The sequence below is a fragment of the Culex pipiens genome, chromosome 2 (assembly GCF_016801865.2).
Source record: "Culex pipiens pallens isolate TS chromosome 2, TS_CPP_V2, whole genome shotgun sequence".
Lineage (NCBI taxonomy): Eukaryota > Metazoa > Arthropoda > Insecta > Diptera > Culicidae > Culex > Culex pipiens.
In genome coordinates, this window is record NC_068938.1 from 65,181,494 (window position 1) to 65,195,701 (window position 14,208).

At 41.8% G+C, this 14,208-nt stretch overlaps 2 protein-coding genes across 3 annotated transcripts; one reads left to right on the forward strand and one right to left on the reverse strand.

The window, feature by feature from the left end:
• The first annotated feature begins 1,367 nt into the window (after window positions 1-1,367).
• LOC120418408 (uncharacterized) lies at window positions 1,368-6,477 on the forward strand. Of its 2 annotated transcripts, none has more exons than XM_039580785.1 (4): window positions 1,368-1,450; window positions 1,519-1,975; window positions 2,038-2,332; window positions 2,395-6,477. In XM_039580785.1, exons 2-4 carry the CDS (start codon window positions 1,522-1,524, stop codon window positions 6,398-6,400), a joined length of 4,755 nt encoding a protein of 1,584 aa, XP_039436719.1. In that variant the 5' UTR covers window positions 1,368-1,450; window positions 1,519-1,521; the 3' UTR covers window positions 6,401-6,477. The 2 variants fall into 2 exon arrangements, with proteins under 2 accessions (XP_039436719.1, XP_039436720.1); XM_039580786.2 differs by having other exon boundaries at window positions 1,380-1,450; window positions 1,497-1,975.
• Window positions 6,478-12,445: 5,968 nt separating this feature from the next.
• On the reverse strand, window positions 12,446-14,208 carry LOC120418414 (zinc finger CCCH domain-containing protein 15 homolog). The gene is made up of 3 exons (XM_039580794.2): window positions 13,970-14,208; window positions 13,454-13,903; window positions 12,446-13,383 (listed from the first exon to the last, which is right to left on the reverse strand). Exons 1-3 carry the CDS (start codon window positions 14,039-14,041, stop codon window positions 12,631-12,633), a joined length of 1,275 nt encoding a protein of 424 aa, XP_039436728.1. The 5' UTR covers window positions 14,042-14,208; the 3' UTR covers window positions 12,446-12,630.

Genomic DNA, 14,208 nt, shown 5'->3' on the forward strand with positions numbered 1-14,208 from the left:
TCAAATGTGTTTCAAAATTTATATAATTTTGTGGTACAATCATTGACGTCCTAGTTGGCAATCATTGATTAATGATGATTTCCATAACATCGCAAGGAATGGGATAATCGTTACCAAAAAAGAATCAGCATGTGTAGGGCACTATTCTAAACAACTTGTAGAAAGAATGTTGTGAAAATATTGTTAGCGACGCAAAATTTATATCTTTGAACGAAAAATCATGGCAATGATGGAAGTATTAACGTTAAAAGAGATTTTCTTTTTTTACGGGTGACGAAGAACTGCGGCGAGAGTGTCATTCGGCGATGCGTAGATAAATTCCGTGGCTGATTTTGGAATCAAAAGCCACACATTTTGCATTCTAGCAAAAAAAAAAAAATACAATTTTTAATGATCGATAACAATACTCTCTACTTTTGGCGAACAGTTAATTGGTCCCACTTTGACAGTTCAAAATTGAGGCCGTTTTGCAAACCACTATTCAGCACCCAGGTTCTTATGATAACTATTTTACTTTCATTTTTTGTATGCAGTCTGGCGTGAAATGCGAATCATAGTAATTTGAAATTACACCAAACACATGGTAAATATGAATACATTTTTGTCCAAACCAAACATTTACCATTTGAAAATACCATAATCAATCATTTTAATTGTGACAATAATTTTGCGTTCGTTTTCACCTGTTTTTACCATGAGCGGTCTTTCAGTGTAAAATAATTGATAGCTTCAAAAAACGTTTTGTAGATCTGAACAAAACCTACAAATTGCTTTTAAAAGATTTCAAAAATGTTGCGTCGTTTCAGAGAAATCGACAAATTAGAAAAATAAAAGACCTAACGCATCGCGTTAAAATATGTTTCTCTGTAGATAGTCTTTCGAGAAATTAAAAGTGCAACATGGAGTTAAATTTTCTGTCAAGCTTCTGTGAAGTTTACCATGACAGCTGCGAAAGTTTAACTCCATGTTACCGGCTCACATCTCTCTTTTTAATTTCTCGATAACTTTTTGCTCGGGATCCTCGGCATCGTTAAAATAAAACGAGAGATGTGAGCAGACAGCGGATCCTCCGTTACTGCCGTTACTTTTTGGACGCGTCTGTTTTGAACCCGCGCGAAAACAAACTTGATTCAGTTCAGTTCAAGGCTGTATATCATAGGTGCTCGCGATCTTAGTTTGCTTTAGTGTGAGTTCACCACTCCGTGCCACGAAAACCAGAACAATAACAAACGAACAATGGACCGTGCCAGGAAAACCAAAACATAAACAAAGTCACCTTCATCGGAGTGACAGAGTCAGAGATAGCGATTTTGACAACCGCACCACTACACACTCAATCGCGAGTACCTTAAGTAGAAAGCCATGAGTTCAGTTGGAATGTGGACGTAATTTGTTTCGGATGTGCGAGAGGCCCGTGATTATTCCGGAATTTCCCAAAATTTAAAACAAGGTTTGTCCTCAACCCAGTTGAATCTCTTACAACTTTTCAAGTAAAGTAAGTCCATTCGCTTCGACCAGGATATGGCACCAAATCTTGATGCCCCCTCCAAGAAACCGGACGAGCAGAACCATGGCGATTCCGCCTTGGAAGCAATCGCATCGCTGTTTGAACCAGCCGCTGGCCAAGCCACCTCCTCGGAGGAAGACTTCGAGCTGCTGAGTAACGGTGAATCGATCGAGGTACTGGAGGCGGCACCCGATGGGCTTGATGCCCCGGCCGGAAGCTGTTCCGGTGGTCCGGAAGTGACTGTCAAAGACGAACAACTGGCTGAACCGAGCGAGGAGACTGAGATCTTGCAGGAGTTGGAAACGCAGAATGATTTCGACAAGGAGGAGCGACGGCCTGCCGAGCCCGATCAGAGTATGGACGATTCCATCCTGGAGGCGTTGATTGCGCTGTATGTTGACGAGGACCAGCGAACGGAACTAGACACTTCCGAGGTGGTCATTGCTAAAGTCTCTTCGGAGACGAAAGGTAAAAAAAGTAAATAGTTTGTTGTAAATGCCCCAAATAAAAATTTATCAAAATTATGACAGTTCCGGCCATCGTCCACGAAGTACCGGAAAGCTTCACACGAACGCCCACCGGTGGAGTCCGATTTGAGAGCTCCAACGGGCTGGAATTTATTTCGCTGGGACTAACGCTGCCGTTGAAGGTCAGCCAGCTGAAGTGTTCGGCACGAATCTTCCACGACGGAATGGAAATCCGGCTGCACAACGAGGGTTGTCTCTTTCTCATTGACGACAGCTTCATGGCCAGGGTTGAGCTGATGCACGCGGTTCCGGTGCTGAGTGCAGGCCACTTTGCCCAAGCGAAAACAGCACTCTTCCGGTAGGGACTATAACACCCCAGCACTTAGAACTATTACTGACTAAACATGCTTGACTCTTTAGGCAACTCCGCATTGGCCAGATCTTTGTGGATGAGGTGATGGCCTATCGGGACCGCGAACGAACCCAACTGTTGGCCACGATCAATCACATCCAAAAACGAGCAGCGACGGATCCCGCCGACGCGATGCAACTCTTTTCCGTCGTCCAAAAATCGACCAACCTCAACTACATTGACTTCAGTGAGCTGCTCTCAAACAACTCGGCCACGCCACCAATCCTGAAGGAACAAGCCGTCAAACTACATCGAATCGAGGAAATCACGGAACGCAGAAATCGCTTCCTGGGGCACTTCCACGTCCGATTTGCCAACCCGACTCACGAGCTCAAGGCCACACTGAAGGAGTTTTGCACCGCAGTTGTGGAGAATCGCGCCAACTCGTTGCTGGACATGGCTCCGCATTGCCTTCGCGAGAAGCTGAAGGATGTTCCCCAGCGGAGCATTTTTCGGATGCACGACAAAGACGTGAAAGTGTTTCACGATCTGGATCAGGTGCTGAACAGAGAAATCTTTCAGAAACCGTTGGAAGATCTTGCCGGGCGGTGGATCCATCGCGTGAAAACTTCGAAACCCAGCGATGCGATCGTTTCGGTCGTGAATCCGATCTATTTCTCGCTATGTCGAAGTCTGGAGGAGTTGATTTTGGAGATCGTCAGTAAAACCGACCACAATCCGGAAGAGTTGCTGCTGAGCGATCGCAACGGCTGGCATGCGATGAAGACCGCGATCCGATGGAAGTCGGAAACGAGTCTGACCAAGTGTCTTCAGCGGGAGTACTTCTTCGTGGTTCGATTACTGAAGCATTTCGATCCGGCATCGGACAATCCGAAGCCGTTTGACTACAAGCCACGTCGGCTGCTGGGCGGCGCTGCCAGGGAATCAATGCTGGGCAGTTTGTTCCGACGACTGGTCGGTCAACCGAAGCAAAACCCGCTGGGAATCGCGGACGAGTTCTACGTCTGGTTCTGCCTGCTTGACGACGTTCTTCACCACGTTCTGCCGGACGACGACCACGCTCTGGACATATTCGAGCAAATCTTGCAGAACTTTGTTCAGCTGCTCAGCGTGGCCACGTTCGAGCAAATGGAGATGATTCGGGTCATCACGCACAGCATTGGGCGGTTCATCGTGCAGATTTTCCTCTTCGTCAGCTCGGACAAGGCGCAATCCTACGAGGACAAGCAAATCCTGCAGGCCCAACTGGATGCCATTAACCGGACGATGGTGGGGGCGGACTCGACGAAGTTTTTCCGCGATCTGATCGACGTTTTCAGCAGTTACTGGAAGAATCGCTGCGGCATCATCGAGAACATTCCGTCGAAGAATGCCCTCGGGGAGATGGAACAGATAAAGAAGACGCTGCTGGCGATTGTGGTTGTTGCCTTGCGGAAGAACGTCGGCGCTGAGCACGTGATCAGCCTGTTCCGGTGCTTGAACGACTTTATCGTTGATTTGGACGACGTGTGCTTTGATTGGTTGATCAAATCCTTGCCGGAAAAGCCGATGAAAGCCCTAATTACGATGGAATTTATTGAACCTGTAGACAACAAGTGGAACGGTACTGAAAACCAGGTGTACCGCGTTGTCAAGCCTGTCGAATTCCAGCAGATTGCTCCTGTTCTGCTAGCAGGTAAAGCTGGTCCAAAGCACTGCGTCATCGAGGTGATCTCCACGCTGCTTGGCTGCATACATACTCAGCTTGAACGCGAACGCTGGACGTCCAACAAATGCCTATCTCCGTCGGACCAGATCGTGTCCAGCAGCGTCCTAATTTCGTCGATCCGAAGCACGCTGATCTATCTACGCGAGCAGGAAGAATACGTTTCGTTCGACATGTTCGTAGAAGAAAGGATCAACCCGTTCTGCAAGGTCGTAGAGACCTGTCCATCGCTGAGTGACTTTGTCAAACGAGTCGGAATGATCAAGGAGTCGTTCTGTTACATGCGAAAGCAGAACGAAATGAGCGTCGCTGAGGCGTTGAGGATGTACTGCGAGCAGAACGACGAGGGCGGGTTCAACGCAGAACAACTCCAGCAAGCGTACGAGCAGTACAGTGACCAGTTTGAGACGTACATGGCAGAAACGGTTCCGGAGGAGGATTTTAAAGCTAAGGTTGCCGTTCTGACCAAGCCATTGCTGGAGTCTGTCCAGCCGATTCTGTTCAAAGAGTGGAGCGTCGAGTTCAAACGGACGGAGATGCCGAAGATCCTGGCTGGAGTGGCCGCCGTGTGGTCCACCATGGTGTCTGCGGATGTGTCCAGCACTGGAAAGTACTTCAAACCTCACTGCATCCAGATTTTGTGCGTGCTGAGGCTGCTCGGAGCGGATAGCGGAGAGAAGGGCGTGTCCAAGCACCTGGCGCAGGTTCTCACCGGTCAAGGAAAGTCGCTGGTCCTGGCCCTGATCGCGGCGGTCTTGGCTCTGACGGGTCATCAGGTGCAGCTGGTCTGTTACAACGACTACTTGGTGAAACGGGATGCTAAGGATTTTGTTGACTTGTACGACATCTTGGAGATTGAAGATGCTGTTAAGTACAACACATATCGTGAAATGGCCAACGCAATGATAGCTCCGGAGGTCAATGGTAACAGGATGGGCCTTCGAAAGTTTGTAAATGACTTATTACTACCGGAACCAGGAAATAAGCGACCGGAGAAACCCAAAGCGCAAGTACAGGACAACTCAATTCTTCTTATGGACGAAGTGGACGTCTTCTTCACCAAGGAATACTACGGAACGGAATACTGGCCTATCACTACTCCTATTATACCTGGTTTGGATCACATTCAGGAGCGAATCTGGATGTTGGTACACAAACTTGGCTTGCGTGATGTTCAGCAAGTGACGCTGCACATCAACGAATTCATTTCCTCGCACTCTTTTGGACGGAGACTAGACTTTGAAAAATTTCTGAACAACGAAAAATCTTACGAGTTGGTTGTCTGCATTGGAGAAAACTACATTCGAAAGCAGTTTACCAACAAAAGTTTGTTTAGTGTTCATCTGAAGGAGATGATCGAAAATGCCGTTGCGGTCAATAGCGTTGCATCTGAGCACAGATATTACAAGTTGGACGCCTACGGCTGTATCGCTTACAGAGACAAAGAACGTTTCGTGACATGGACCATACCAAGATATATGTCAGTGTTCAACTATTTAAGATTGAAACAACACAATTTTCAAGTTGAAGTGGATTTTGTGAAAAACTATGGCTACTTAAACGTTAGGTGCGGTTCTCTGTCCTACGCCATGCTGCCGAAGGCCTACCCGCTCATCCTGGGGGTTACGGGAACGTTGACCTCGCTGAACCAGTACGAAAAAGCGGCCATCGATCGTCTGTACAACATCAACCGATCCTCGATCATGCCGTCCTTCTTCGGGTGCTCAAATCTCGCATTCAACCCCGCACAGAACTTCACCCACCTGGCCACCAAGCCACTTTGGATGGGCAAAATCTTCACCCAAGCCCACGCCGCAGTCGGAGCGAATCGTGCCGCCATCATCTTCTTCTACGACGACACGCTGCTTTTGGAGTTTCGCGCTCAGTACTGTGGCCAGTTCGATCGTCTGCAGGTCCTCACCGAGAACACCGACGAAGGCAAGCATGAGCATTTGATCAGCGAAGCGGGAGTCGCCAAAACGGTGACGCTGGCCACGCGAGGAATGGGCCGTGGCGTGGACTACAAGTCGAGCGTTGCGGTGGAGAAGAACGGCGGCGTGCACGTGATCCAGAGCTTCTTTTCGCTGGACGTGAAGGAGGAAACGCAGATCCGGGGAAGAACCGCCCGGAAGGACAACAGGGGAAGCTACGAGCTGATTGTTCTCGATGAAAATTTGAAAACTCAACAGCTGATCGAGGCAGGAGAACAGGAGGTGACGTACGCGGGACTGGATGTGGCTCGTACGAAGATCGCGCTGATGGAGAACAAGGACATTGAGGTATCGATCGAGAAGAACACCAACGATCATATGACTACGCTGGCCTACTTGCAGTCGTTCTTCAAGTGATGTAGTTGAAGCTGTACAAACAGGTACGTTCGAACGAATAAAGTTAAGCGGATTTCCCCTTCCTAGCCTTCACGAGTCTTTCGTATTATCAATTTACAAGTCACACGTCGTTAACTTTAGTACATCATTTAAAAAATATCAGTTAGGGTAGAGTAGTCATCAATGAGACACGGGGAATGCTAAAATGGCTCTCACAAGTCGTAGTTTCAACCAATCAGGCTCATATTTGGGGGAAAGGTGTATCTACTAGATACACGTCTGCAATAATAGTGGCTTTGGTTATGGACGCTCCCTTAAAAAGTCATTCATAAAAGTAATTTATGGACAAAAATTTCTTTTTCGCACGTAGGCTGCCATTAACACAAAAACTAATATTTCTCCAAATTTATTTCGTTATTTCACAGGGCATGAGTTGGGCTACAATGTCCTATTATTGAGTTTGGCCAAAATTTAGAATATACCCAGAATCCAGGGCTGTCTCATTGTTCCCCACTCTTTTCGGACCATGAGTAACAATGAGACACTTTCATTTTTCTTTATTAAACTTTTCAAAATCTATGGAAATCTTTCAACACATGAATTGGATGTGATTTTTGGCATATTTACTGAGTTTGAACTTTATTTAAGCAAAATTATAAAGTTATTTGGAGAAAATATATATGGATTTTACAAAATTCAAATACTTTTAAGTATAACTTTTGTTAATTAAAGTTTCATGTTGGCAAAATTGCTTAAAAATGTTCAAGGCAAGTCACCTGCAATGGAACAATATAAAAACATAATGTTTTACTAGAAAAGTATTGATTTTCGTAGAGTGTCTCATTGTTCCCCACCTGTCTCATTGTTCCAGCTAGGTGCGTCTACAATGAGACAGTTGAATAACTCTGGCTGTAGACGTCAGATCGATCTCATATTTTGGTCAATGTTAGAACACATTAAAAGAAAGAAAATGCAACAAAAAGCTCATTAAAACATGCTTATGAAAAAAATACAAAAAACGTTGAAGCCGTTTATCATTTTCGAAGAAAGTGGGGGACCACTCATCCCGAGACGAACAAGCGCTTCCGGGTGGCCGACTCTGGAGACCTCGAAGACCTCCAGTTCATCCTGGTCACGGCGCAGCAGACGGGACGGAAGGACCCTGCACTTAGTACAGAGGTAATTGTATCGGGAAACTAACTCAACTAAATGGAAGATATTGAGCAACGTCTTGATCACTACAAGTTTAACTTTTCGTATAACAGCATTGATGATTTTGATCGAGATTTTTCAATATTGATCGCTTTGATAATTTTAAATTCAATGTAAGTAAATTACCACGCAAACCAGATGTCATTGTTATTGGTGAAACTTGGGTCCAAGAAAATTTAACGCAACTTTATTTCATTGATGGGTATTCTTCTGTTTTCTCATGTAGGAAGGACGGACGGGGAGGTGGATTAGCTTTATTTGTTTTAAGTGAATTAAATTTTAAAGTTTGTTCCAACAAAGAAATAATTTCAGGCCTTAAATCATTCCATTTCATTCAGATCTCAATTTCTAGCTCATCTAGCAACTCTTTGTTACTTTCTTCTTACTATAGACCCCCTGATGATTCAAACTTCCACGATTTTCTCAACCATTTAGAAAATACCTTAGATTCTGATAACTTACTTCATGTTATAGTTGGAGACATGAATATTGATTTGCTTACTCCATCCAATAAACTAGTTGATTACCAGAATTTGATTTCATCCTATGGCTATTCTATTACCAATACGAACGTTACTCGACCGTTAAGTAGAACTTTAATTGATCATGTTTTATTCAATCACATTAGTAATTCATCAATAGTTAACGACACCATAAATTTTCCAGATAGTGACCACAATATTATTATTTCATCTATTCAATTCATTCCTCATAAAACTATAAATAAACAAATAAAGTATATCACGAACTACCCGAGATTACAACAGTTATTAGAAATGAGATTCAGTCCAGCCTACATGGGAAACTTCGCTGATCCCAATTCCTTTTATAACTATTTTATTGAGACACTTAACAAATCTATTTCTGACTGCACAACTAGTCAAATAATCAGGAAACAATCGAAGGAGATTTGCCCGTGGATAAACGATAATTTAAAAAAAATGATGAACTCATCAAGAAATTTGCGAAAGACTAGGAAGAGAAGGTTGGTTAACGGAAAGAATGTTGAAAATATTGATAATAAAATTAAGATTTTGACTGATAACATAAACAGCTGTTCTAAGACATTAAAGGAAAATTACTACTTAAATAAATTTGCATATTCTAAAACTACTAAAGAAACGTGGAGTAATATAAATGAAGTTTTGGGTCGTAACAATAAATCAAATTTTTCAAGTTCAATGACAACAATTTTGCAAACAGGTGAATCAGTTGTAATTAAAGATAAACAAAGCATTGTTAATGAATTCAATTCTTATTTTTCATCCATAGGCAAAACATTAGCAAATAAAATTCCCGTAAATTTAAATGATAACGTCAATAAGTATAAAACATTGAAGCAAAGTCAAAAAACGTTTTTATTGCTACCAACTGACCAGTTTGAAATAATCACCCTAATCGATTCATTTGATAATAATACAAGTTGTGGTTATGATAAAATTTCTTCTTTCATTTTGAAAAAAATTAAGTTAATAATTGCACCAATCCTCACTGAAATATTCAACTTATGTATGTTGAACGGCTGTTACCCTGATAAACTTAAAATTGCTAAAGTCACTCCCGTTTACAAATCTGGTTCTGCTTCATTGTTTAATAATTATAGACCTATATCAGTTTTATCCTTGCTCAATAAAATTTTTGAAAAAATCCTGTTCACTAGACTAAATAACTTTTTGTGCTTAAATAAATTCTTTTGTGCTCAGCAATACGGTTTCAGACATAAATCCTCTACTAAAAATGCTGTCATTGATCTTGTTAACAAAATTCAAACTCACTTAGATCAGAAAGACGATGTTTTGGGGCTATTTTTAGACTTATCAAAAGCGTTCGACACTGTTGATCATAAAATTTTGCTAACAAAACTTAACTTTGCAGGTGTAAGAGGGGTTGCATTAGAATTGTTCAAAAGTTATCTTTCTAATAGGGTCCAATTTGTTAGTTTAGATGGTATTGATAGTTTAATAGCTTTGATTAATGTAGGGGTTCCTCAGGGTTCCGTCTTGGGTCCACTTTTCTTCTTAGTTTACTTAAATGACTTAGCGTTACTGCCTCTTAAAGGTGATTTAAAATTGTTTGCTGATGATTCATCTCTTTTCTACTTTAACAAATCTATGGTAATCAATGATATAAATTTGAATAATGATCTTCGATTGTTAACTGACTATTTTCGATTAAACAAGCTCACACTAAACATAAATAAATCCAACATAATCAATATTAAAAATTCGAATCGCTCGACGGTGAATCCATTAACTTTAACTAGAACTAATTTTGCTGATATAAAAATAGTAGACGAATGTAAATATCTTGGTGTCATTTTAGACAATAAATTGAATTGGTCGTCACATATTAATAATTTATTGAACAAACTCAACCAGATTATTGGAATTATCTATAAAATTAAACACAAATTAACTGCTAATGTACTTTTGATAATTTATCATTCACTATTTAATTCTCACTTATCTTACATAACTTCAGTTTGGGGAAACTCCTGTAATATTTTGATTAACAAACTTCAAATAGCCCAAAATAAAATCTTAAGAATAATTTATAAAAAACCACTGCGAAGTCACTCTGCCGATTTGTACAACATTAACAAAAACATCATTCCTGTCAGAGCTATTTACGTAATTCAAACATGTTGCTTCATTTATTTATGTTTACATCAACAAACTCACAGTAATACAAAATTCAAATTATCTAACCATCAACACTTTACCAGAAGCCATAATTTATTAGACCGACCCAATATTTCAACATTAGCCGGCGAAAGATGCATATCTTTCAAAGGTGCTCAATTATATAATTATTTTTGGAATAAATTTGGTGATTGTCAAAGCGTATCAATATTTAAAAACAAATTGCTTTCTTTTTTGAATGAACCCACTGTTATTGAACAAATCCTCAAATCCTTTGATTTTCTTGCTACATAGATTATTTTGTTTTCCAATCTTTTTTTTTCTCTTTTTTTCTTTCTTTTTTCACTTTTGCTTCCTTCTAAAACTCAGTTTAAAAAGTTAGTTTTCCGACACAATTATCTTTATTCTATAATTTTGCCTTTATCGCCATAATCTATGCACTTCTTTTATATCATTTCAGATTTCTGTTGCCAGGATCAACCAAACTCCTTCACAGGTGGAAACCAATGGAGTTTGACCGGATATTTAAAAGTTAATTGTAAACACTAAAATTTATTGTATATTGTATTAAAACGATGTAGGTTTTTGGTGCTACTGCTTTGGTGGCTTTTCCTACCGAATAAAAAATCAATCAATCAATCAATCAATCAATCAATCAATCAATCAATCAATCACTCTAAAATGCTCTTTATTGAATTCATTTTAACGAATTTTGCCACCAAAATGAATCAGTATGTGCCGGTTGTTGTTTCTTGAAGCCACTGAAAGTATTTTTGGTCTAAATCAAATGTGTTTCAAAATTTATATAATTGTGTGGTACAATCATTGACGTCCTAGTTGGCAATTATTGATTAATGATGATTTCCATAACATCGCAAGGAATGGGATAATCGTTACCAAAAAAGAATAAGCATGTGTAGGGCACTATTCTAAACAACTTGTAGAAGGAATTTTGTCAAAATAGTGATAGCGACGCAAAATTTATATCTTGGAACGAAAAATCATGGCAATGATGGAAGTCTTCACGTTAAAGGCTAGTATGCAGATCGGAAGGAAAGCGGTCAAGAAACAGCTTTACGAATTGCAGAACAAAGGAGGTTCCTTCCGAAGTGCGTATACCGCTTTACAATTTTATTTTTTTTTCAAGAGTGGGCAAACATGGGCACTAATTTTTAAAAATGAATAATTTCGACTATTTTCAATAAAGTTACATAAAAATGGCTATAACATGAAAACGGTGCACTTTATCAAAATCAAAGTACTTTTTGATAGCAAATTTGAATATACACCGAAAAATTAAGTTGAAAAATTTTTGCGACGAGTATTTAATTTTTTTTTAAATTCATAGCTCGGTGAAGGATTTTTTGCTCAACCTTGAAATTTCTCAACAGCTGGCATTTGATAAACATATCAAAAAATAAAAAAAAATAAAAATAGTGTTTTTTTTTGAAAATCAAGTTTTAGTGTCAAAAAGTTATATAAAAAATCACCAACCCTTTTTTTACCGCGTATCATTTCTTTTCAGTGTAGTCCTTATCCATACCTACAACTTTGCCGAAGACACCAAATCGATCAAAAATTCCTTAAAAAGATACAGATTTTTGAATTTTCATACATACACCTTTCTCGATTTGACAACTGCCAAATTTGAATGGAAAATTATATGAACAAACTAATTATGCAAAATGGCCCGAAAGCACCATAAAGGTTTCAGCCGGATTAAAAAATACAAAAATTAAAAAAGACCGAAAAATACATTACTCTAATATTATGAAAATAAATGATTTTTTTTTTTCAATTTGTTTTTATTAGGATTTAACAGTTTTGCTCCAAGATGTTACATTTGCAATGGAGCACCCGCAGTCGAGCAGTTTTTGACAGTTCGCTCCATAAGAAATACATTGTAGAAAAAAGCAAAAACTGCTCGAATGGAAATGCTCCATTCAGAGATTTGGAGAACCTTTCAACTGAGATCAATTCATAGGCCTTTGCAGGGAGGGTACATATTTCTACGTTTAGATTTTGATAGCTGGGTGCTCTTTTAGGGAAAATAAATTTTGAGAAAAAACCGTAGAATTGAAATTTAAATACGTTAGTTTCTTTTTTTATCTATTATATTCGATAACGTGTATCGACAATGAATAGTAATAAGATTTTCTTTCATGTTATGAGGAAATTTCGAATATTCTTTAAATAAAAGTAAATAAAACGGTTCTGTTGAAGTTGATGCATTTAATTACGAGCCAAATTTCAAAACATTTAAATGGGAACAATCAGCGCGGTGTGAACTTTCAAATCTCTCGACGCAATCCTTCGCTTTCCTTTCCCCGATCCGGAGGAGATGTGTGCCGAGAGAACTAACGTACGCAAAAATAAAACAATCAAAATATCTCCTTATCACGATTTTTCACTTTTGCCCCCCTCATCTCCCTCATCATCATCATCGTCGTCATCGCTCAGCTCGTCGTCGATTCCTTCGAGGTCTTCGTCCAGGAACAGGTTCTCGTTGATGGGTGCCGCGTCCGAGGGTGCTGCGCTGGGTTCCGTCGAGCCTGCTGCTGCCGCCGTGTCTTCTCCATTTTCCTCTACCGTGGGAAGCGTCGCCTTCATCTTGGCCCAGCGGTCCTCCTCGGCAACGGTTCCCGTGTTGTCCACCTCCTTGATCGACAGCGACAACATGCTGAGGTCCAGTTCCTTGTACTCGTTGGTGTCCTCGTCTTCGTCCTCGTTTCGGCCGTAGCTCTCGATGGCCTCCTCGCCGTCATCCATGCCAAAGTCGACCAGATCGGGGTTGAAGCTGAACATTTCCCTGCCGGACAGTCCGTTCTGGCGACCGGCCTTGAAGTCCTTGCGTTTGCGCTCGTCCTCTTCCTGCTCGCGCTGCTTCTTCTCCAGAATCTTGCGTTTTTTCCACGCGAGGAACGTCTCCAGCGTGACGCGAGTCTGGTTCACCCCGAGGGCAGCTCGTTCGCGCTCGATCAGGTCGACCAGGGAAATTTCCTCCTTTAGCGATTCCAGCTTTTTCTTGTCCTTCTTGAGCACGTAACCGGGCGGAAGCGCGTGCCGGTAGATGCACTTTTCCCCGTTGGGACACTCCCAGAACCAACCGTACAACGTGCGCTCGACCGCATCCAGGAAGTATTTGCAAATCTGACAAAGAAATAGAACAAAAAATGTTAAGTTTTTGAAATCGTCCCACCTTCACCGCCCAAATACTCACGATCGTCGTCGTCGGCATGGTCTTCTCCTTGCCGTGCTTTTTGGCCACCACCTCGGCCAGCTTCTCCTCGGTCCAGTTCTCGATCGTGTCGTTGGCCTGCTCGCCGCCGTCGCGCATGTCCACATGAATGGACCGCTTTTCGGCCTTCCGCTCGATCGTCAAATCGTGGGAGAACTTACACTTGTCACCCTTGGTACAGGTGCCCTGCTTGAAGAACGCACACAGAATAGACTTCGGATCGACGCCCTTTTCCACCTTTTGCGTCGGAACCGGCTTGAACAGGGCGGCCAACTCGCGCTGCTCCTTCAGCTTCTTTTCCTTCTCTTCCTTCTTGGCATTCGGATTGGCCGCCAAGTTGTGGTGTCCACCACTCTTGACCTGCTTCTCCACCTGGGATATAAACTTTTGCTGCTTGGCTCCCTTCTTGTTCTTCAGGCCGAAGGTTTTGTCCTAAAAAACACAAAAAAAATCGTCAAAATTACCCCAAAAAATCTTTCCTCCCACCAATCCTCTTACCTCGATGACCTTCTCCTTCTTCTTGGTCTCGGTCTTCTTGGAAGGACCGGCGGCAGGCTTCTTCGGAGGCATGGTTCGGTTGCTTCCGCAGACGGTTCACCGGAGAATGCGTCGGGCAGATGTTTACCGGAATTTCGCTTCCGTAACGAGTTGAAATTCTGCAAACTGTCGGAATCACCACCGCACGACACGCCGCTTGCTGGATGATGACAGAACGAACGGGGACCTTTTCTTCGCGA

Coding starts and splice junctions, on each gene's coding strand:
- LOC120418408 (XM_039580785.1), top strand. CDS start 1,522: ATGGCACCAAATCTTGATGCCCCCTCCAAGAAACCGGACGAGCAGAAC. Junction 1,976..2,037: donor AGTCTCTTCGGAGACGAAAG/GTAAAAAAAGTA, acceptor AAATTATGACAG/TTCCGGCCATCGTCCACGAA. Junction 2,333..2,394: donor GCGAAAACAGCACTCTTCCG/GTAGGGACTATA, acceptor TTGACTCTTTAG/GCAACTCCGCATTGGCCAGA.
- LOC120418414 (XM_039580794.2), bottom strand. CDS start 14,041: ATGCCTCCGAAGAAGCCTGCCGCCGGTCCTTCCAAGAAGACCGAGACC. Junction 13,904..13,969: donor AGAAGGAGAAGGTCATCGAG/GTAAGAGGATTG, acceptor TGTGTTTTTTAG/GACAAAACCTTCGGCCTGAA. Junction 13,384..13,453: donor CCATGCCGACGACGACGATC/GTGAGTATTTGG, acceptor TTTCTTTGTCAG/ATTTGCAAATACTTCCTGGA.